The sequence below is a fragment of the Mytilus trossulus genome, chromosome 6 (assembly GCF_036588685.1).
Source record: "Mytilus trossulus isolate FHL-02 chromosome 6, PNRI_Mtr1.1.1.hap1, whole genome shotgun sequence".
In the NCBI taxonomy this organism is placed as follows: domain Eukaryota; kingdom Metazoa; phylum Mollusca; class Bivalvia; order Mytilida; family Mytilidae; genus Mytilus; species Mytilus trossulus.
The window spans coordinates 6,751,224-6,774,551 of NC_086378.1; the positions used below are offsets into that span (position 1 = coordinate 6,751,224).

At 32.1% G+C, this 23,328-nt stretch overlaps 1 protein-coding gene across 1 annotated transcript; it reads left to right on the forward strand.

Annotated features, from left to right (window-relative positions):
* The first annotated feature begins 8,091 nt into the window (after positions 1 to 8,091).
* On the forward strand, positions 8,092 to 16,009 carry LOC134722298 (uncharacterized). Its single transcript, XM_063585908.1, has 3 exons — positions 8,092 to 8,105; positions 10,912 to 12,931; positions 14,357 to 16,009. Exons 1-3 carry the CDS (start codon positions 8,092 to 8,094, stop codon positions 16,007 to 16,009), a joined length of 3,687 nt encoding a protein of 1,228 aa, XP_063441978.1.
* Positions 16,010 to 23,328: the final 7,319 nt, after the last annotated feature.

The following is a 23,328-nucleotide window of genomic DNA, read 5'->3' on the forward strand; positions in this document are numbered from 1 at the left end:
ATCAAAACCTCGCAATAATTTCTGAATTTACAGTAGCCAAATTCATCTCAAGCCAATCTTTGCCCGAGGGATTGAAACCTTATTTTCTTTTTAATTTCTAAATTTATAATGTCTCTATATAGGGATTCTCTTGCCTTATAAGTCCCCATAACTTTTTGACTATACATTATACATGCATAAGGGCTTTTTATATCAGATGGCAGATGAATATGACACTGAGGTTATGGTCAAATATTATTTGATGTATTAAATTATGACATTTGTGATATCTTCATATCGGTACATGATTAAACCATTTGGTCTCTTGAAATAGTTTTTTTTGATAAATGACTTAAAACAAAACAACAGGAAAGGACATAAAGAAAACTGGAAGTTATTTTTTTGGCACTTCTTAAAAAATAATGCCAAGCAACTATACATTTACGATATTCGATTGACCCGATTTTCTCTGTCGATATTGTTTGAACGGTTTCTATAGTCACTAAATGATTTAATAAGTTTTTATTGTCGAAAATTCATTGTTCGGTTTTAATTGTCGATATTCTATTTACATATAGTCTTATCTGAACCGAATTATAAAGTCGTTAGATTTTCCTCACACTTTCAATCCGGGTATCTAGGATAAAAAAATTACCGACAGAGGGCGCAGATACTTTTCGTGACATTTCGTGTTAAGCGTGGAAGAATAATTGTTCGACAGAAAATATGAATTTCGTTAAACATATCCATTCGTTATATTATGCTTACAACCGATCGCTTAATAAGGTCACTGAACAAAACTCATAACCGGAATCAGACGAAATGGTAGAAGTAAAAATGAGATGACATGACAATCTTAACCTGCAAAAACACCCAACTTGAAATAAGTACTTGAAAAATACGTTTGTAAAATGATTGCAACCCTGGATTATGAAATCCCTTTGCTGACTAGTTTTTCTTGAAGCCTTTTACAACAGAAAAAGACCTACCTTTAACAGTTCATTTAAAGCAGCAAGTGCATTTTAGACGTGCAAGTCAGTCTCTAAACTTTATGATTTTTTATCTTATAACGTTTTTAATCAATAATTGAAAGTCTGAAAATATTGTTTGCAAGACAAAATTAAAAGCGTTAATCAAATATTGCTTGGCTTTGTTTAGGTGATAAAATCAAACAGACAGTCCCTTATGCTTTCAAAACAAATATATTACAACCATACAACTATATAGGAGTTTTTGTAATGAAAGTCACTGAAAATACCTTTATATTGACACTTACTTCGAACGTGACGTAAACCATGCGATTGGATGATGTTTACTTGAAGCCGCATAGTTCATGTCGGCACAACCTCAAATAAAAGGATGAAAGAAAGAAAAATTAGAAGCAATCTAGGGAGGGAGAGGGGAAATTGTTATTTCAATCTATAAAATTTGAAATTTTAAAATGTTTCGAATCGCTTACAATAAAACATAGAATATTTGATTGAATTAATTATGAAACCACACTTTGTCGTTATAGGGAAAGTTCTTTTCAAAGTCAGTTTATGGTATGATACTTATGGTATGATACTAAACCCCTAACGGGAAGGATTGTGCCTGATGTTCATATGATGAAATCATAATCTTTCAGTCAGTTTAATTGAAGTCTGGAGCTGGCATGTCAGTTAACTGCTAGTAGTCTGTTGTTATTTATGTATTATTGTCATTTTGTTTATTTTCTTTGGTTACATCTTCTCACATCAGACTCGGACTTCTCTTGAACTGAATTTTAATGTGCGTATTGTTATGCGTTTACTTTTCTACATTGGTTAGAGGTATAGGGGAGGGTTGAGATCTCACAAACATGTTTAACCCCGTCGCATTTTTGCGCCTGTCCCAAGTCAGGAGCCTCTGGCCTTTGTTAGTCTTGTATTATTTTAATTTTAGTTTCTTGTGTACAATTTGGAAATTAGTATGGCGTTCATTATCACTGAACTAGTATATATTTGTTTAGGGGCCAGCTGAAGGACGCCTCCGGGTGCGGGAATTTGTCGCTACATTGAAGACCTGTTGGTGACCTTCTGCTGTTGTTTTTTATTTGGTTGGGTTGTTGTCTCTTTGACACATTCCCCATTTCCATTCTCAATTTTATTCCATGCAGCAAAATTACAGTCCATCTAACATCTTCATATTTCATGTCGAAGTACAGGCAGACAAACATAACAGATAATTTTGTGCAAACTAAACTAAAGAAAAAATATAACAAGATGTAAGCAATCTAAGAAATTTTAGTTTAATGTAGTGCGCAGAAAGGTAAAGATTCACAAAGAATTAAAATGAGTCCTTATACTTTATGTTTTATAAATCGAACCAAAAAATTACAAATTTCACAAAGAAATACTTGTGATTATACTATGTAGACAAAAAACATTGTTTTTGGCACCTTCCTTTAAAATTTATGAAGCAAGCACCCCTTAAAAAAACATAATTGGAATTTAAGGTCAATTTTGATATTCCTTCGATTATCATATCCTTATTATACATTCAGTTTTAGAAAACAACTAAATAAATATAAATAAAGGCAACAGTAGTATATCGCTGCTCGAAACTCATAAATCGATAAAAAAAAAACCAAACAAATCCGGATTACGAACTTAAACTGAAGGAAACGCATTTAATGTAAGAGGAGAACAACGACACAACATTAAAATGTAACACACACAGAAACGAACTGAACATAAGACAAAATCCGATGAGAATAACAAATATAACATCAAAACTAACTACATGAATTTGGGATAGACGTCTTATAGCAATGCGAATTCACACTAGAATATAAGAGGAAACAAACGACACAACAGAAACACAACGTGAAAATGTAACAAACACAGAAACGAATTTTAATATAACAATGGCCGTTTTCCTGACTTGGTACAGGACGTTTTTTGAAATAAAAAATAGTGGGTTGAATCTGGTTTTGTGGCATTCCAAACCTCCGGCTTTAATGGCAATGTTTAATTTAACATGAAAATGATAACATAACTTTACAGGACTACAATACAAATAAATAGGAGAACATATAGGAATATATATAAACTAACGATGACTGAAATTGTAAAAGAAACCCAAGGCAAAACTAACGTTTATCACGCTAAGATTCGTATTTTTAAACATGAAAAAATACTTACCTACAACGTTATAGTATCATGTTCTTTATAGAAGTGAAATATCATATAAACTTTATTATTTATACCGTAAAGGCATTTTTAGCAATAAACAATAAAAACAATTTAATAGAATATTAAACCAACTGTGATATTAGTTAAGATTAAAAAGGTTGATCAAATATTGCTATGGTAAAAGATTTAATCAAACAGATAGTCCCTTATGTTTTCAAAATAAAATATACTCATCCAATACGAATATCACGAGTTTTATGATAAGAATTACTGTAAATAACTTTCTATTTACATCTACTAGGAACGTGACTGAAATCATCTGACTGAATGATGTGTATTAGAAGCTGAATAATACGTCAGTAATACGTCATCGACTGAACAGAATTGAAAAGGTAAAACTAAAAGGTGAATAAATGTCAAGAAATAAGTAAATTAAGTATATACGAGATCGATACTTTCAACAGGAAAGATTACACCAATACATTTGAAAATTGGTGATGTTTAAATTCATGCATTCACGAAACACATGACTGGCAAAATGTCTCGTTTCCAATCTTTATATATTTAAATAATATCTTAAATACACTACCAGACGCTGTGTATCAGTTGTTAGTAGCATATCCGATTTATGTAATAGAGGGGTGATAGACACCAGAGGGACAGTCAAACTGTAAAATATTTTCAATCACCACAAACCAATCAATCAAACCACGGAGTATATTTGACACTCGCTTTCCGATTCTATCGAAGGTAACGGTTGTTTTCGGATACGCAATAAGTCTTGCTTTCAGATTTATGTTAACGAAGAATCCGGAGAAACGAAATGAGGATGGACGATGCTTAAATTGTATTGTAAATGGTATTGTCTCTTGTATCTCACGCACGGAACACTAGAGATATTTTTGTTGATAGAGATGTTATGCATATCATTATAAAAAATAGTAATCGGATTGCAAACGGTACCACAAATGCAAAACTTACATACTTAGAAATAATTAACGCTATCATCCTCAAATTGACTATAATTGATAAAATAATATCATTTTCTTGTTTTTACTTAAGTGTTTGTTCACCTATTATAAATCTAATAACTTTTTTTTTTGTACTTCTTTTCGAGAGTTATGTTATTTTGAGATATGGTATGGGTTGTCAGTTTATATTATATTTTAGGAATGTCCTATTCGTATTTTGGATCTGTTTCTTTAAATGAGTCCAAACACTGTAAACATTGTCTTTGTTTGTTTTCATACTGAGAAAGGCCGCCATACTGAAACAATTCTAAATTATCAAGTTTATAGTTTTACAAATGATCAACATTCTTAATAAACTAGTAATATGGGATTTTTAGTTACCTTACCTTCTGTTCGTTCGATTTCTATTATAGTTTGCTTGGAGATACAATATACTGTTTGGAATAAATGAACCACACAAAGGAAGTTTAATTGAGAACACAAAATATGATGATCAATTTATTAAATCAGTATTTTTCACTCATGCTTAAAAATGAATATGGTAATGATTTAAGTGAAGGTAATGAATATGGTAATGATTTAAGCGACAAATGGGAAATCACATAGTGAGTTGAAAATGTGAAAGTATGCTCACGTGATGCCTCGTGTTATTACAGGACCAACTTGAGAATTATAAACAAAATTCAAAAGTATGTATCAATATGTATAACTTTAGAAGTGTTGTCAGAGAAAACAATTATTTTATTTTGACAATTATATAACATCTAGAAATATTTCTGATAATATCAAATTAATTAATTAGCTAGTAATACAAACAGAAATGATTTTTTTTAGTGATAGAAGAAAGTTACGTTGAAATCAAATCTTTTTTCCAGTAAAGTATAACAAAAATACAGAGGTCAAGGTTATAAAAAAGGAAATTCTATAAAAACTGTTCAAATCAAATGTGAGACTATATCAACTGATGGAACGAGTGGAAAAAAGTAAATCACAAAAAATACTGAACTCCGACGAAAATTCAAAACAAATAGTTCCTAATAAAATGGCAAAAAAAAAAGCAGAAACACATCAAACGAATGGATAGTAGGATCTGCTTTCCCTCTAGGAGCACCAGATATCACCCTTAGATTTTGGCGGGGTTCGTGTTGCTTAATTTTAAGTTTTCTTTGTTGTGTCTTATTTACTATCATTTGTCTATTTGTGTTCTTCTTTTTAAGCTATGGCGTTGTCATTTTATTTTCGATCTATAGTTTTGACTGTCCCTTTGGTATCTTTTGCCCCTCTTTTACAGTTCCTGAGTTATGTCCCTCTATAACGTTATATGCCAACGTGGTCATGATCTGTGTCCCTATGGACACTTACCGCTTTTGTTTTTTTAATTTGATCTTTTGAAAATGAAGATCCGTGAATGAATATTAATGATTGTTGAGATATAACGATAAAAGTAATCATCATATTTTAGTTTTTCTTTTATCATATTTATGAAAATGAACATTACCAGTGTATTGATTTTGCTATGCTATTAATTGACATGTTTCTAACTGCAAAGTATCAATCTGAAAAGAATATGAATATGGGTTTGCTTAATAAGCTGATTATTTACAAGCTTTGTCCCTTTATATTGCCAAATATTAACAAATACAATTGAGTTATAATAATTTCATATATTTTTTCAAGTAAAACTTTCTTCATGTCAGAAAATGGAATGTGTAACTAGAATGTTCCAGTTGAACTAAGGTGTATTGTGAACTTTTTTTCAACTTGTACTAATGTTTTTAACAATAGAAAATTATAAAAACAAAAAGTGAAAACATAAACAATTCTAGAAGTCCGACACCTATAATAAAACAAAATTGGAAATAAAACAACTCAATAGATCAAATACCCTTCTAAAAAGGGGGGAAACTATTCAAAATAAAATGTTTATACAAAAAATCGGGAAATACCTCTTCATATACAATTTCATTTACGTGAAATAAAGGAATTATAATACATATCCATAAGTCAGAATTTGATATAAGAAGGAATAGTTACATTGCTTAGAAACATCCACAACTTTGACTAAAGAAGAAAGAAAGCAACCCTGACTTTTATAAGCGAAGAATTTATGGTATGATTTTCAACTTATTCGGTAAAAAACTTTCTGCAGATCTGTTGTGTAACAGTTTATTCGGAAGTTGAAACGGATGCTGTACGCATAAAACTGGTGGAAAAAAAAAAAAAAAAAAACTGGTGCCTTTAAAAAAAATTCGGAACCAGTAATCTGCTTTGCCAAATACAAATAAATTTAAAGAAAACAATACAACCTCGAAAAAAGGCAACAGCGTCACAACAGTCCAAGGACTGTCATACGAGTGAGAGGTAGCTATAAAACCGTAATTAATCCTCAACTTTTCTAAAATAAGAAAATACCTGTACCAAGTCAGGAATATGACAGTTGCTATGCATTTGTTTGATGTGTGAGTTTTTGACTTTGTCATTTGCTAAGGGATTTTCCTTTTATAACTTTCTTAAGAGTTCGATATTTTTGTTATTTTTCTTTTTGCATAGTAGAGCCTCAGTCTGAGCTTTAGCACAATTAAATTCTTTATGAACACAACAATTTCTATGACGTTACCGTGGATAAAAGAGTGTAATATTTCACATAAAAATGTGTCAATGTGCGTGCGTACTTGTATGATGTTAATTTTAATTTTCAAATAATCGCCGAATTCTTAGATTTAAATAAAGGTTCGGAAATTATATGGATAAATATCAATTGACCTAGTGTTAAATTGAATCCATTACGAAAACAAACTGTAGAGCAACTTCTTTCATAAAAACTAATGGACCCTTATCAATCACATAAAACTCATTAAACTGAAAATCGTGATTTCAGTACATACCCAGGAAATTTTCAATCATTATCCTCAAGGGAATGTTGTTATGTATTTTTACTAGAGTAGTATTTGAACTGACAGCCTACATATGGGAATATCTGATTGTTTAGTTTTAACTCGTTCTGAAGTAAGGACAGTACAAATAAGGATATATGATTACAATTCAAATAATGGAAAATGCCATCATCATTTGAGAAAAAAAGATAAAAAATAAAATCACAGGTAACAAATTGCTACTTTGATATCTTTGCCACGTTTGCAGAAACTAACCATGATTCTAAGGTAGGTTGAAATTTATAAATCAAATATCAAAAACAAATTAAATAAAAAAGATCTGAATTAGTGATTTTGATTTTGGAAAAAAGGAATTGACCAGTTTATGAATATTTAACTCATGTAAGAAATTTTAAGGTGTTACTCAAACATTCAATAGATGAAATCACTGTTGATTTTCGAATTTGCTATTTTTACTGCCGATGTTCAACCTTTAAAAAGAGGAGTCTTTTTGTTCGTCGGTCCTGTCAGTCTCTTTAAACACTTTTGTTTCCGAAACTGCTCTCGAACCGTTTGAACGCTATATAATTTTGAAGAACTGACGTTTTATTGCACCGCATTTATTATATTGTCCTCAAAAATTGTATATTAGACTGTCCATCACATAGAGTTTGTCAGAGTACACTATAGAGCAAGCAAACTGTTTTGAGACTTTCCTCGAATTTTATCATATAATGCATTTTTTGTTGTTGCATCTTTATAGTATTTTTTGCATTTTTTTGGGCGGGGGGTTCAATTGCTAAATCCAGGAGGTGGATACTCACTTATTTCCATCCGTAACTCCTTATACTGTGTTAAAACTTATTGAAACTTTTTCAGAATCTCAAAGGGGCAAATGGTACTACATTAATAAACTAATAAAATGCGAAAATACGATTTTTTTTATGTTGCAACAAGCGTAATAAAACAATAACGTTTTGCTTTTAGCAGTCAGGTTGCTCCAATATCGTCAAACTAGGTTAATACACATCCTTGGTGTACTATTTTAGCATGTGATGGTCAAAATGTTTATTCAGTTGAAAAACAAGTAAAGGCAACATTCAAAAGTGAAACATGGGACGAGCAAGGTAATCTCGATGGATTATTGTATGGCGTCAGGTCTAAAATACATTGGGATTATATGTTATTTAGATAGACGTTCCAGTATGTTATAAATAAACAAGAAGAATAAGGGTCAAATTGTTGAACGTTGATTTGACAGCTAATGCCCCTGATATCCTATCGCGTGCCTCCTATTTCATTTTTCGTTCAGAATTTTATTTTTGCAATTTCTAAACTTTGCCATAGGATTTGATTGTTTGATTACATTTCCTTTTATGTTTCGTACTTTTTTTATGTATTAATTTACTATAAAGCCTTCGGATCTTGCACTTTCTTCTCTTCTGTTACCATCCCGGCAAGTAAAATACGGTAATAAGTCGCATTCTGCAATGTCGCGATTGGGGTAAGCAGGATGGATTGTTTTTAAACAACGTATGTGTTTAACTGTCAATCAACTCATGATGGTACCCATACAACTTTCAAAAGTATGTTTAATCTTTACCATATGATACCCTTATTTCAAATGCCTCTTTATAAGAGCAATAACCCTCCATCAAGGACACTATGCTAATATAAGAAACTAGTAATAGAATTATAATCTAGTACGCCAGACGCGCGTTTCAACTACATAAGAATCATCAGTGACGCTCATATTAAGGGCATACGATACAGTTACAGGGAAGGTAATGTCGTTGCTAACGTAATTTGTTATTTTCGCGACGTCAAACTGTGACATATCGGGAAAAGATGCATTTTTCGACTGATTTTTATCATTCAAACTGATTAAATTTGAAAACGAGTTCATAGACCCCTATTTTTCAAAACGGCATTTTGTTTCGTTTTGCAGGGAGATTATGTGACCCAAATTTTATAAAACTGTAAATAGAGGATTTTTTTTACGTTTTTTCCTCACTTCATGAACATTTGATAAATATGAGTTATTTCTGAATAAAAAAATGCATATCTTTTTAGGATATTTATAAAAAAAGCAGAAATTACCGATTATTTAACAAAAAACAATTTGTTTTTATCTGTTATAACAAAAAAGTTATGTCTTTTTTTTGAAAAAGAAATTACGGCCACAAATCTGAATTTTGAGCAAATATACAAAATTTCGACCTCATTTTACTTAAAAAGTAGCACATGAAGGTATATTTTTTTATTACATATTTGATTTAATCAGGTAAAAAATAGCCTATATGCAAATTTTCATAAACTTGTAAATACAGGATTAAAACTGTATCGTATGCCCTTAAAATATTTATAAAACCAAACAAGTACAAAGTTGAAGAGCATTGAGGATCCAAAATTCAAAAAAGTGCAATATCGTATCAAAGTTGAAGTCATAGATGAATAAATCCACTATGAAAATTATATTATAGAAGATACGATCGATTAAGGATTGCTATCTGTTTTTGATTTACTTTTAACGGAAACGAAAGTTTCAAACACAGTATTAGTGAAAATGATGTTTATGCCTCGAAGTAATGTTTCGCAAGTAAGAAACTTAACAATTGATAAAAAGATTCCGATACGCAATGCAGTCAAAACGCCATGATAGCCCTTTTTTAAAATATAAGTAGCAACGGTACATGGACCATACGTGTTCATTCTGAGAACTTGAATAGTTTGTATTGGATGCATAAACAAACAAAAAAATCCGTAGGCATAAAAGTATATTATCGGCTTATCTACATTTTCAACATATATAAATGAGTTGGTCTATTAGAGCAACAAAAACTCTGGTCGCAGTGAAAGAGGAGACACAGACCAGAAATTATAATATCTACTTGACATCATTAGTCGGTCATAAAACAATGATCAACATAAACAAAACTTTAATCAAATATTCAATACAGGTTTGTTTTTCAAAAGTAATTTGGATAAGTTAAACGGCCAATATTTCATAAATACAATTTGTAAGTAATGACGTTAAAACATATTTTGGACCTTTTGGATTATAGCCCTTCATCTTTTATATAAGATTTGGATTTCAAATATTTTGGCCACGAGCATCACTAATGAGACATTTATTGTCAAAATGAGCATCTGGTTCAAGAAAATTGGTACCGTTAATTTTATTACAGACTCTTCCCATAACTGCATTATTATAATCAAAGACAATAGGTGAACAAGTAATGATTTAGTGAAGTGTAATCCTATTTTAAAGGATGCAGCTTCAGCAAATCTAATTGATTAAATTCTACGGGAAGACGAATTTCTACTTCTGTGGAAATCATTTCTAAAATATATTACAGAAATATGCTGAATAAAGTAAGACGTGTACACATTTTACTGTTTTGACCACATGACTTATTTGAATTAAAAATGCAATAGTTATCTCTCTTCAGATTTTATATTTTGACTTTTTTCAAACCTCATTTTGATTTAGTAAGTTAAAACAATCTCTCTTAATAAACCTTTGATATGGATTGAGTGAAATGACTGCGTAGTAATTGGTCCATGTGTTTACCAGTAACTTGATTACCCTAAAATCTTGCTGTCAATAAAATCACCCAGAATATAATATGATTTGAATTGCAGATTGTGTCAATTTTTCTACAGCATCTATTTCCACAATGTCTGTATATTAAACGAGCAAAATATGCATTTAGTCTGTGCTTCCCCTTCAGGGTACAAAGTGTGAGGCTGTTATAAGTTTAGATAGGTTGATTATGTCAATTAGTTTCATTTTATTGGAAATCTTTGATATAATATCCTTGTTGTACGTGTAAGTCTACAGTAAAAAGAGTTTGTTTATGAAGTAATAAATTTTACATGTATAATTATCATAGATATAATTAAATAGCACATAACTTATCTTTATTACAGAATACACAAGTTGTTTGTCTTAGTATTGTGCTGTTTAAGCAACACTGACTGTTTGCCTGATTTGGAATATATCTATAACCAGTATGCTGCGACATGTGGCTTTCAGTTTTGTAATGGAACCAGTTTATCGCTGCCATATTATGATAGAGATTTAACAGACATGTATTCGGTATGTCCAACATGTAGTTGCGATAGATGTCGTCTTAACGAAAATTGCTGCCCAGACTTAGCATTACCTAAATATAAGGAAATTTGTAAAAATGATGTTATATATCACCCGAAAAATCTGCTCTCAAAATATTATTATTCAATGATCGAAACATGTCCCAATGGCACCGATAAGAAACTGATTCAACTGTGCGAAGCTGACACAAAACTTGCTTCTGATCTTTCATTGGTTCCGGTAATAAGTGTAACAAATACAACCTATAGGAATATTCATTGTGCTTTGTGTCATAATGAAACAAACACCGAGTCATGGACAGTAGATATCAATTGTATAGAATTTGCAGATTTTAATTTCTTATCAAGTTTCGAGGAAATAACAGATATGGTTATAGAAAAGAAATGTACCGTTCGTTATGTCCAAAAAAACGTTCATTACAAGGCTCAGGAATGCCAACCAATAAGCGAAGAGCTGATTGGTAGATGTAATATAACTGGTACCTGGCAAAACTATGATTATGATATTGATTGGGCTTGCAATTCATTTCAACTTCCGTTCGATATTTATAAAAGCGTGTTTTGCCTTATTTGTAATCCTCCGCGGAAATCTAATTCCACCGTCATTTCATCTTGCATTGAGAGTGACGAGAGACTATTTAAATCTAAAGCCCTGGACGAAGCATGCATGGTTTATAATACAACTGGCGTGACAATCCCATTTAAAAATGCTTTTTGTTACTTGTGTAATAGACAAAATGATTTGTATCAATATGCTGATATCAAAGGAGATGTATCATTTATGTTTGATAAAAATAATGAACAAATAATATACAAAATAGTTAATGCAGATTTCAATCCTGATTTCTTAGGAAATTATCTAACACGTTACATCAATAGATCTGGTATCCATTTGAATGCCGGGGAAAAACTAGCTTCTTCACTTCTGTATTACGACAATGACCGGCAAGTCAATATGTCTAGTTTGATGTCCCTTTATTCCCAATCATATGGCCCCGAACTTTGCGGAATCTACAATTTCAATCGAGAACACTTAATCGGTAACCGGTCATTGCAGTGCTCGTGTTTTGCCAACTGTTCATTGAATAGAGATTGTTGTATAGATTATGAACTTGAGCAGCACTTGGAGTGTTCCGGAGGAAATGTTATTTCAAGTATGTGTCGTTATGCTGACCAAGGAATGAATGCGTACTGCTATGAGCGCGGCGAGTTGATGTATGATCTCCCAGTGAGCAAAAGTGGCTCGAAAAGTCATTTCGGAAATATATTTTGTGCAATGTGTGCAGACGATTCGCTTAACATGCAACCTTTCAATGTTATGACAGTTGCACGATTTTTTCAACCATGGGATATAGAAATTAATTGTTTAGCCACGAATTCATTGCCGACTTATTTTCAATTCTTCGTAACTTCAATCTTAGAAGTTGCTCACCAGAGAAACTGTGGTGTTAGATATAACCCAAATCAAAGAAATCGAGTGTTTTGTGATGACACAGAAAAGACAATAAAATCTTGCAATATTTCAGGTACATGGCCTCGGTTTGATGAAGATGTCGCCTGGGCGTGTGAGAAACTGAATACTACGTATCTCAAAAGTTATAGAGGTTATAAGAATATATTCTGTACACTTTGTAATCCTGATTTAGGATTCCAAACATCCACTTCAACTACACCAACTGAAGCAACAACCCCTTCTCATCGTGAAAATATAGCCTGTACATCATGTTCTTACGCGGGAGGAGTTGCAACTACATTCAGGACTTTGTTTCTTATACCCACAGATACGGAGGTGACAATTACCGAGTGTAAATATGGCCAAGTATTAGATAAACTTAATGTAAGTATGTAAATATTGCGGGATCAATTTTATTATCGTGAAATGAAACGGCTCTATATTACATCCAAAATTGTTTATTTTAGCAAATACAAAATCAATAAAAAATAGACAATTCCAAACAAGTACAAAGTTGAAGAGCATTGAGGATCCAAAATTCCAAACAAATGTGCCAAATACGGCTAAGGTAATCTATGCCTGGGATTAAACAATCCTTAGTCTTTTTATAAATTCAAAGTTTTGTAAACAGGAAATTTATAAAAATGACCACATTATTGATAAACTACTGGGCTGGTGATACCCTCGGGGACGAAACGTCCACCAGCAGTGGCATCGACCCAGTGGTGTAAATAGTTTATTAATTTAGTTCACCAGACGCGCTTTTCGTCTACATGAGACTCATCAATGAAGCTCATATCAAATAATAAGTATAAAGCCAAACAAGTACATAGTTGAAGAGCATTGAGGATCCAAAATTCCCCAAAAATGTGCCAAATACGGCTAAGACACAGGGGTCCATGAACTCGTTTTTAAGTTAAATCGGTTTGAACGATAAAATCAGTCGAACACTGCATGTTTTCCCAATAGGTGACTGTTTGACGTCGCGTAAAGAACATTTTTCGTCAGCAACGTCATTATCTCCCCTGGAACTGTATCGTATACCCTCAAATCAATAGATGTTTCAGTACTTTTTCAAAATGAAGTGCTTTAATAACCCTTTATTCAAAAACTAATAAAAAGTATGGGTCACGGGACATTGTTTAGCGATACAGGTTGTGTAAAAATGTCAGATTGTGTATATATTATGCATAAGAAATCCAATTTCATTTGATAAAAAGAAAAGTACAGCATACAATTAAATTTATTTTTTAGAAGTTAGCTATTACAGCATGCTTTTAGATGAACAAAATAAAAATAAAGGGTCCCTGAACTGTCTTTTTACTATATATTAAAATAGCCCATTATTCAATTAATCAAACACAAATATTGTGGGTTTTTTTAAATAGAAAAAACAGTCGTAAATATGATAAAACACTTAATTTTCTATATTTTCATAAGAAGTCTTGCACATGGTTTACAAACTACTCTTTACATTTGGACATTTGATTAAAGATCTATACAAATTATTATATGGCATTTCATTATCCAAGATGAAGGAATTCAACCGAACCATCTTAAATGGTTAATGTTAATCCGTGGTTTTTCTCTTATAGTAAATGTGTATCCCTCGATTTTAGTGTGTGAAGCAAATTTGTCTTATTCTCAGTGATTTATGACTTTTGAACAGTGGTACAATACTGTTGGCTGTATGTATAAGTGTAAGCATTCGGTAGGTGTCATAAGATTCCATGTCAAAAACTAACGGTCTTGCTATCAATGCAAATTTTCCTCTCTGTAACAGAAATACACATTTTTTTTATTTTTCAGAACAAATGTAGAAACGTAACTTGTTCACCGGGATATGTCCTTGGCAATGCTTCTTGTACCCCATTGCTGCTGATAACTAATCAACTGGGCTATATATTACCTATGAGAATAGAATGCATTACAAATCTTGTGGCACATAATAAAATTTTAGAAGACATTGAAAAGGAAATAGAAGAATTCATTAAGAATTACCTAACTGTTGAGAAGGATTTAGATGTGGTTTCGTCGAACATGGTTACAAACATTTCTTGTGACACCAACGAAACAGCAGGAGTAGAAATATTGGCAAATGTAGAATTCTTCATCGAAGAAAGTGTATTTAGAAAAGACATTGAAACCAAGCTTATTCATCTAAGTGAAGAAATGGTTAACATCTCTAAGGATGATTTTCATATCAGTCTCAATGTGAGTTTAGATCAGAGGGCAAGGAATACAAAGGCAATGATAAACAACGCTGCACAGTTTACTGGGATGTGTTATTTATCAAAACCTGATTTAAAACAAAGACGGTCACACAAATTTTTTACTTTTAGTCACGTGTCTAAGCTCCTTTTATGTCAACAAGTAGACCTGAAAAAAGAAGAAATAATTATAGATTCAACAGCGTCTTCATTCATCATGTTAAAGTCGACTAATATAAAAATACAGCAAGGGATGTTCAAACTCACAGCAAGTGGGGGAGCAAGAATATGCGTAGATACAATGAAATTGCTTAGAAAACCAGAAGTAGGCATTAATTACATAGTCAATACTGTAACGGCCATTGCCTCTGTCATATCCATGATATGTCTCTTTTTGACCTTTGTCACTTATTGTATATTTCCTAATTTAAGATCCATTCCAGGTAAAAATAACATGTCACTCGTTTTTTCATTTTTCTTTTTACAAGCAGTTTTTACTTTCGGAGCTAGAAAAACTGACCATGATGTTTTCTGTAAAGTTTTTGGTATAATTCTTCATTTCTTCCTTTTAAGTTCTTTCGCCTGTTTAAGCGTTTGTACCTTTCATATGTTCAGGGCATTCAGTACTATTAACACAACACATGACGCACACCACGAGAAACGAACTATGCTGCTGTATATTTTATATTCCTATTGTACACCAGTTTTTATCATAGTCATAAATATAACCGTTACATTATCACAGTATAACGACACAGGATATGGAAAAAGGGAGACAATCTGTTTCCTCAAAAATGCAAATTCAGTAATAGTGTGTCTGATAGTTCCTGTGGCAGTAATTTGTGGTTGCAACATAATATTTTTTCTCATGACAATGCGCAAAATAAGCATGACACCAAAAATGGAAAGATCAAGCACCAACAAAGCTACCCGTCACAACAGCGTCATTTACATCAAGCTATTTAGTTTGACAGGTATAACCTGGGTTCTGCAGATCATTGATGGTTTCCTGCCAATGACGCACCTATCTATAATTATATCTTTATTCAATGCTCTACAAGGTGTGTACATATTTCTATCATATATATGTAACTCCCGTGTAGCGAACATGTACAGGAATCTCTTTATGAGGTACACAGAAGATCATGATTCAAATGCTACAAAGAATACTAACATTTCAACTTTTGCAACAGAAAAACATTTGAAATATCTACCTAATTCTGGTTCTGCCTCAGAAAATACAGTGCTGTGAAGAATATTCATCTGATGAACAGGTCTATTTGTATTACATTTTAAATGCATCTTTAGCTAAAACTTCTGTACATTGATTTTGTGAAAAAGGAAAGAGATCTTAAGTGTATAAAAGAAGCCTTGATTTGATCTTCAACTTATGAAATACATGTAGTATGTTACTTGTTATCGACTATCTATTCCATACGGAACAAAGAAACGGTAGAGCAATAATTCCGGCATTAGTCCCATAGGAATTTGATTTAGTTGAATGCATCTTTAATTAATTTATTTAGTGTGTTAAAGTGTTGATGGAAGCACATTTTGTATAAAGAGTCATTCTAAAATTGTGTGCTTTTACAGCCATATAAAATTTCGAAAAGAAAAATTTATTTTGAACATGTGTTATGTTATATCATTGGAACTACAAGTAATATAAGATTTTTTAATTTTAATATCTATGCTATGTCTAAAAAATTACTTAATTCTTGGTCTGTCTTGGAAAATGCTAGGCTCTAAGGAATACTTGATTGGCAAAGAACATCTCATTTCGAATTATTAGAATAACAACGTTTCAGTATCTTGATCATATAAACAAAAGAATGAAGTTCTTGCTTTACATGGAAACTATTGTTGATCTACATGCATATTTAAAAGTAAGGGACAATGCGGAACAAATCATTATTTACAGGTATATTAGAAATTAACATAATAATAGTTCGCTCTTTTAACTCTTGTTGAAGGAGCGCTGCATAATTATACGGACCTTTGTTGTAGAATATTAACATGAAGCCTAAAGATATTTAGTTTGGTGTCGATAGAAAAATTACCAAAAAAAAACAATTAACGAAAAAATGTTATATCTGTAGTGTTTGTAAGTTACAAGTGACCAGTTTTGGATAATAACTATCCAAATTGAGTGTTCGCATAAAAGTAAAAAGAGGGGCGAAAGATGCCAGAGGGTCATTTGCTCAAAAAGAAAAAGACAAACATACAAACATTTATAAACAAAACATAACATATAATACCAAAGAATGAGCAACACAGATTAATAGAAGCAACGGTTGCTTGTTTCTGAATCCTATTTGTGAAATTGTCAAATACTTCATAACACAATATTGTAAAATTTTTGTTTACACCAACACAGCTTTCAAAGGGGACATTTGTATATTACTACGGAAACACGTAAAATACTTTGCAGAAAAATCCGTCATTTATTTAGCCCAACGTGGTAACGAGGCAACAGTCCCTATCTAACTATTTTATGGAAAAGCTATCCTTAATAAAAAAAGCTGTACCAAGTCTGAAATATGACAGTTGTTATCCATTCGTTTGATGTGTTTGAGCCTTTGCTTTTGCCAGTTGATTGGGTTTTCCGTTTTTCAATTTTCTTCCGAGTTCAGTATTTTTGTGGTTTTACTTTTTCATTGAATAACGCTTTTTTCTAAATTTCAGAGTCTTGCCATTACTTTTTTGGTTGTATAACAGCAAAGAGTCCTAAAGATACGTAGCTTGTAATTGTGTATACTAAACGTCTTTGTACTTGTTTGGCTTTATAACTTTTATGATCTGAGCGTAACTGATGAGTCTTCTGTAGACTAAACACGCGTGAGGCATATTAAATTATAATCCTGGAACTTTTGATAATTATAATGACTTATCAAAGGTGACCAAATCATTTGGAAGCCTAAATCAAATACTAAGTAGCAAAGACGATTGCTATAATTTTTCGGAAAACTTTTGGTTGATGCATAGAAACTTTGTGAGCAAAGTAGTATTTTGTTCTTTTTTTTTAAATGATGCTGATGTCATATATCCTTAATGTTAATATCAATATTCTCATTGAATTTATACATGGATCTTTCAATTCTGTTGTAAATGTTTGTTACATTCAAATTAAACGATTTAAAATTATATTTGTTGGGGATTTCATAGTATCAAAGTATGGATCAAATCTAGTAGAATGCAATTTCAGACATTTTCATCCTGATATTTACTCAACCAAAAATAATTTGTGTAAGTAAATATTCCTTTCACGGATTTGTCTATACTTTTTGAACCTTTTGGATTATAGCTCTTCATCTTTTATATAAGCTTTGGATTTGAAATATTTTGGCCACGAGCATCACTGAAGAGACATGTTTTGTCGAAATGCGCATCTGGTGCAAGAAAATTGGTACCGTTAATTTTATTACATGTGTAAAAAACACAAAGTCTTGACTGTGCGCATATATACGATAGTATGAAAAAAAGCATCACAAAACATAAAACGTAAATGAGGGACATAAGATACTAACCAAAAAAAGGATACTTACACTTAGAAGTAAAAAAAAACAACTGATAATGCCATGGTAGAAAAGTGACGACAGTAAAAAACCAAAAGTACACACAACACAATATAGAAAACTAAAGATTGAGCAACACGAATCATATCTAAAGCTGGGGGACTGGAAATGCCACTGAAGGGTATGTAGATCAAGCTAATAATGTGGTCAGTCCTGATAATTATGTAACAAATAAACTCATCAAAGATACAAGGACTAAATTATGTATATACGCCAGACGCGCGTTTCGTCTACAAAAGACTCATCAGTGGCGCTCGAATCTAAAAAAGTTAAAAAGGCCAAATAAAGTACGAAGTTGAAAAGCATTGAGGACCAAATTTCCTAAAAGTATTGCCAAATCCATGTAGTTTTCATTATCGTCCTCCCCTAAGCATATATCATCCTGCTATGGCGCTCAGTTATTTTCGTATCAAGACTTCAAAACGACCAGACAATATCAGCGACGTCACTATGTGCGAGGAGAAGTTATCAGCGACGTCCAATGCGAGAGGAGACGTTATCAAGCTTGCTTTCGTCAAGCGTAAAACTGTCGTAGAGAGAGGGAAACAGACCAGTAATAGAACGACAAACAGATAATCGGGTTTTCTTCGCATATATATCGTAAAATATCAGCCGCTCGACACAATGTGAAACTTTTTAGCTCGTTCGCTACGCTCATTCGCCAAAAAGGTTCACATTGTTGCTCGCGGCATATATTTTACGACACTTAAGTAGCTGCCATGTTTTCACTTCATAACAAAGAGAAACAAAAATGACGATTATCAATATATTTTCGTAAAATAAAATGATAAAATCGTCCACAGAAAACTAAGTTTATGATTAATACATGCATTGGTTCAAGAATTGGATAGATATTATTTTTCACCGGTCAGTTGTTTCGTATGACTCAAACGAGTTATGTGGTCTTTTTTTTAAGTTACAAGGCCACACCAATTTAATTTCTTGTTCTACGGATTTTTGGACTCCAAAAATTGGGGCGAGCGAGCGATTTGAAAATTTTAATAAAAAAATATTTAATTTGAAAATTTTTGAGGCGAAGCTTAAAAAGTAAAGGCGAGCGATTATAATTTTTTTTTGTAAACATAAAATAGTAGGTTTTGACTATATTAAAACTTGATTTATCACTTGTACCTTGACATTTCTTTAATTTATGAAGTATTTTTTCCCTGTTCAACAAGAATTAATTGAATAATTAAATCTGGACTATGTATGTGTGATTGACAATGAGACAATTCTCCATCCAAGTCATAATCAGGTTCAGAACAACCCCTTAATGTTATGAATATCCCTTTTATGAGGGGTCAAAATATTAAAGTTATAATATATTTTTTTTGTAAAAACACTTTAAGTACAAAAGGGCTTATATTTTCCCCAAAGAACTGTAATATTTGGTATTAAATGGTCAAAACATGTCTAAGAATTTTGTAATATTCCTGGACTTTAACCATGCTAACACATTTACTTTAACAGTTTAATATTATTCAAAATAAGTGGACCCATCCCTCTAGAAAAGTTGTTCAAAATATAATGTATTTCTCCTCTTTTTGAGTAAAAAATTATAAGTTGTCAAAGGTTTTGTATAGTAGCACTGTACAAATCCTTAGTATTTCTATTTTCTTTTCTACAACAGACTGAACAGTAAACATGGTAAAATGACCCCTTCATGGCTTCAAGGCCCTTGTCTGAGGGAGGGTTGGTCCCAACCTGATAATAACAAACATAGGTCAAATTACGGCCTTTTACACAGTGCTTTGATCAAGACCAACCAGTAAGCTATAAGGGACCACAACTTAGTATTGTACACAATTCGAACAGGAAAACCAACGATCTAAATTATATTTCCAAACGGGAAAATACCAATGAACCACATCAACAAACGACAACTGCTGAACGACAGGTCTCTGAATCAACCAGGACAGGTGCACAAACCTGCAGCGGGTATGACCGTCACCATACATTATAATTGCAGTTGAAGGCAAATCCTTCAGAAGTTCTTTGTACTTTATTTTAACAACGAACATTTTTTTCAAGGGAATATAAGTTAGGGGAAAGAAACCAACGTTTTGTTCTGTACTGGTATTTCTATTTATATCGGAGCACTCCCGCTTGGAATAAATTGGTTTCATGCTGAAACAAATATTCTCTCAGATATTTACAGTGTTGAGGGGTGCTGATATGTTTAAAATCGTTATATAAAGGCTATACTGTGATTTAAAAAAAACAAATGTTGAGATCTAAACCTCGATCTTTATATAATATTTACAAAAAAACGCTGCGGGAAATGGACATGATTTCATTTCCGGATGCGGGAAGCGGGAATATAATAAAAATAAAAAAAATCTGTTTTGAAAAAAATATGTGCGGGCGGGTCCGTCGAACAATGAATCAAATTGGTGTGGCCCAAGGACTTTTATATTTGACATTAAAATCAGAACCACGTTTGATGAAAACCAGTATCATATCAAAATGAAAAGGTAGTAACTTAATTCAAACGCTTTAATTTTTTTGTTGTTGTTGTCCATGACGTTATTTCTTTTTATTTCCGAGTAAGTTGAACATCTACCCTGTGTCATTCTTTAATAAATATACCTGACACATTTGTCGGCAAGTCTTTTAAATACATGTAAATAAAGTGCAAAAAATTCCAAGTTTTCTATGTTTCCAGGCGTTGTCAGTTTATTTTCGATTTATGAGTTTGACTGTCCCTCTGGTATCTTACGTCTCTCTTTTACTTACTTCTAGTTTTAATTATTAAAAGTTCGATAACCCGTAGTTTCTGGTGGATCATATGACATGTAATTTTGTTTCTGATGTAGAGTTGTCTCATTGGCAATCATACCATATCGTCTTATTTTCGTATTGTCAGTACCCTAAGACTTTCAACACCGTATTCACAATGTGTAATTCTTAAATACAAAGATTACTTTCGGCTCAATCTTTTGTCATTTCAATTCGTATTCGTAAAATAGTTTGAATATACATTTTAATTCAAAGCGTCAAAATTGCTACAAATTCAGAGTTTGCATGTTCAACTTGTAAGTGATACACTGTGTTATGGTGTTAGATGATTTCCTTGGTCAAACTTTACATGAAAACAGCTGTCACCATCAGTATCTATTTCATTTTAAACTGGGAATTAATATTAATATTTTGAAATATTCTCTACCATTGTGATAACACAAATTGTGTGTGCAAGTCAAAAATGCAGCAAGTAGTTTTCATAATTGCGGTCTGTGTGTGCTTTATGTCAGCTTGTCAAATAACAATATCAGGAGGAAAGTTAAATTCAAATGTCTGTAAAGGGTACGGAAGGCTAGAATCTAAGGTTGATACCCTCGCAGAGAAGCTTGATCGTAGTCTTGATTTACTCAAGAAAATTGATGATAAAATTAAAGGTAATTAATACAAAAAAATATAAATATATTCATTTTTCAGTGCGATCATTTTTTTTATTATGAAAATTTACTATTGACAGATGTATTTTATAACCATGTGAATATTGCATACTTTGTATGGTTGAGGGTGCATCTAAGTATGAACACATTTATATCCTACTTATGTAAAAATATCTTGTCTATCATGTTTTGGGATAAGATTTTTGTTTCTCAGTTCTTACCAGGACCAAAAAAAATGATTCCAAAATCATCTTGCTATATCAAATTGCCGTCCCTTTTATATTTCAAGCAACACACGTATTATTTAGTTTTCGGTTTAGTGTCTTGCAATACTTGATGGACAACTTTTATATTTAAATAAAGGCAACAGTAGTATACCGCTGTTCAAAACTCGTAAATCTATGGACAAAAAACAAAAATGGGGTAACAAACTAAAACTGAGAGAAACGCATCAAATATAAGAGGAGAACAACGACACAACATTAAAATGTAACACACACAGAAACGGACTAAGCATTCGACAAAATCCGATGAGAATAACAAATATAACATCAAAACCAAATACATGAATTTGGGAGGGAAAAGTAGCGTGACCCATCTTATAGTAATGTGAGTTCACACTCAAATATAAGAGAAAGAAAACAAACGACACAACATAAACACAACGTTAAATTGTTACACACACAGAAACGAACTATGATATAACAATAGCCATTTTCCTGACTTGGTACAGGACATTTTTCAAGATAAAAATGATGGATTGAACAGTGACCTATAGTTTAAAATGGTAGAACAAGACAAACATTTTATTTGCATTTGGAATATTGTATTATTTTATCGAGATTTCCTTTTTAAAACCCTTTCATTTAATATCAACAACGAATATTCATATGGAATTCTGTCCGTTTTGTAACTCGTTTTTCGTGACAAACATGAACAGTCGTTTCATTGTTTTATATTAAAAAAGAAGATGTGGTATGATTGCCAATGATATAACTCCCCACAATAGACCAAAATGACACAACTATAGGTCACTGTACGGCCTTCAACAATAAGCAAAGCCCATACCGCATAGTCTACTCGGGACAGACACACACACACATAATGCGACTGTGTTAAACAAGTCAGCGGGATCCAAACCCTCCCCTAACCTGGGGCAGTGGTATAACAGTACAACATAAGAACGAACTTTATTGTCTATTTTTATTGTTCTTTCCCAGCTAGTTAAAGTTTATAAATATATTAGGATTCCAAGATTTGTTTTCGTGAACTAAATACCATCGACAAGATAATATTCAACATCTGTGTTTTCCATTGGCTGATACATAATTCTAAAAATAACTTTCACATAAATTTATATGTATATCGCTTTTGTTTTTATTATAAACCTCAGATCTATGTACGACCTCAAATCTGTGTCCGTTTCTCAAATCTATGCCCAATCGTGACGTCAATCGCTAATCTATGTCCATACAAAATTGTTCGACCTCAAATCTGTGGCCGATTTTTAATCATGACGTCATTCGCAAATCTATGTCCTTAAAAAAATAATTCGGCCTCAAATCTGTGGCCGATTTTTACTTGTGACGTTTTTCTCAAAT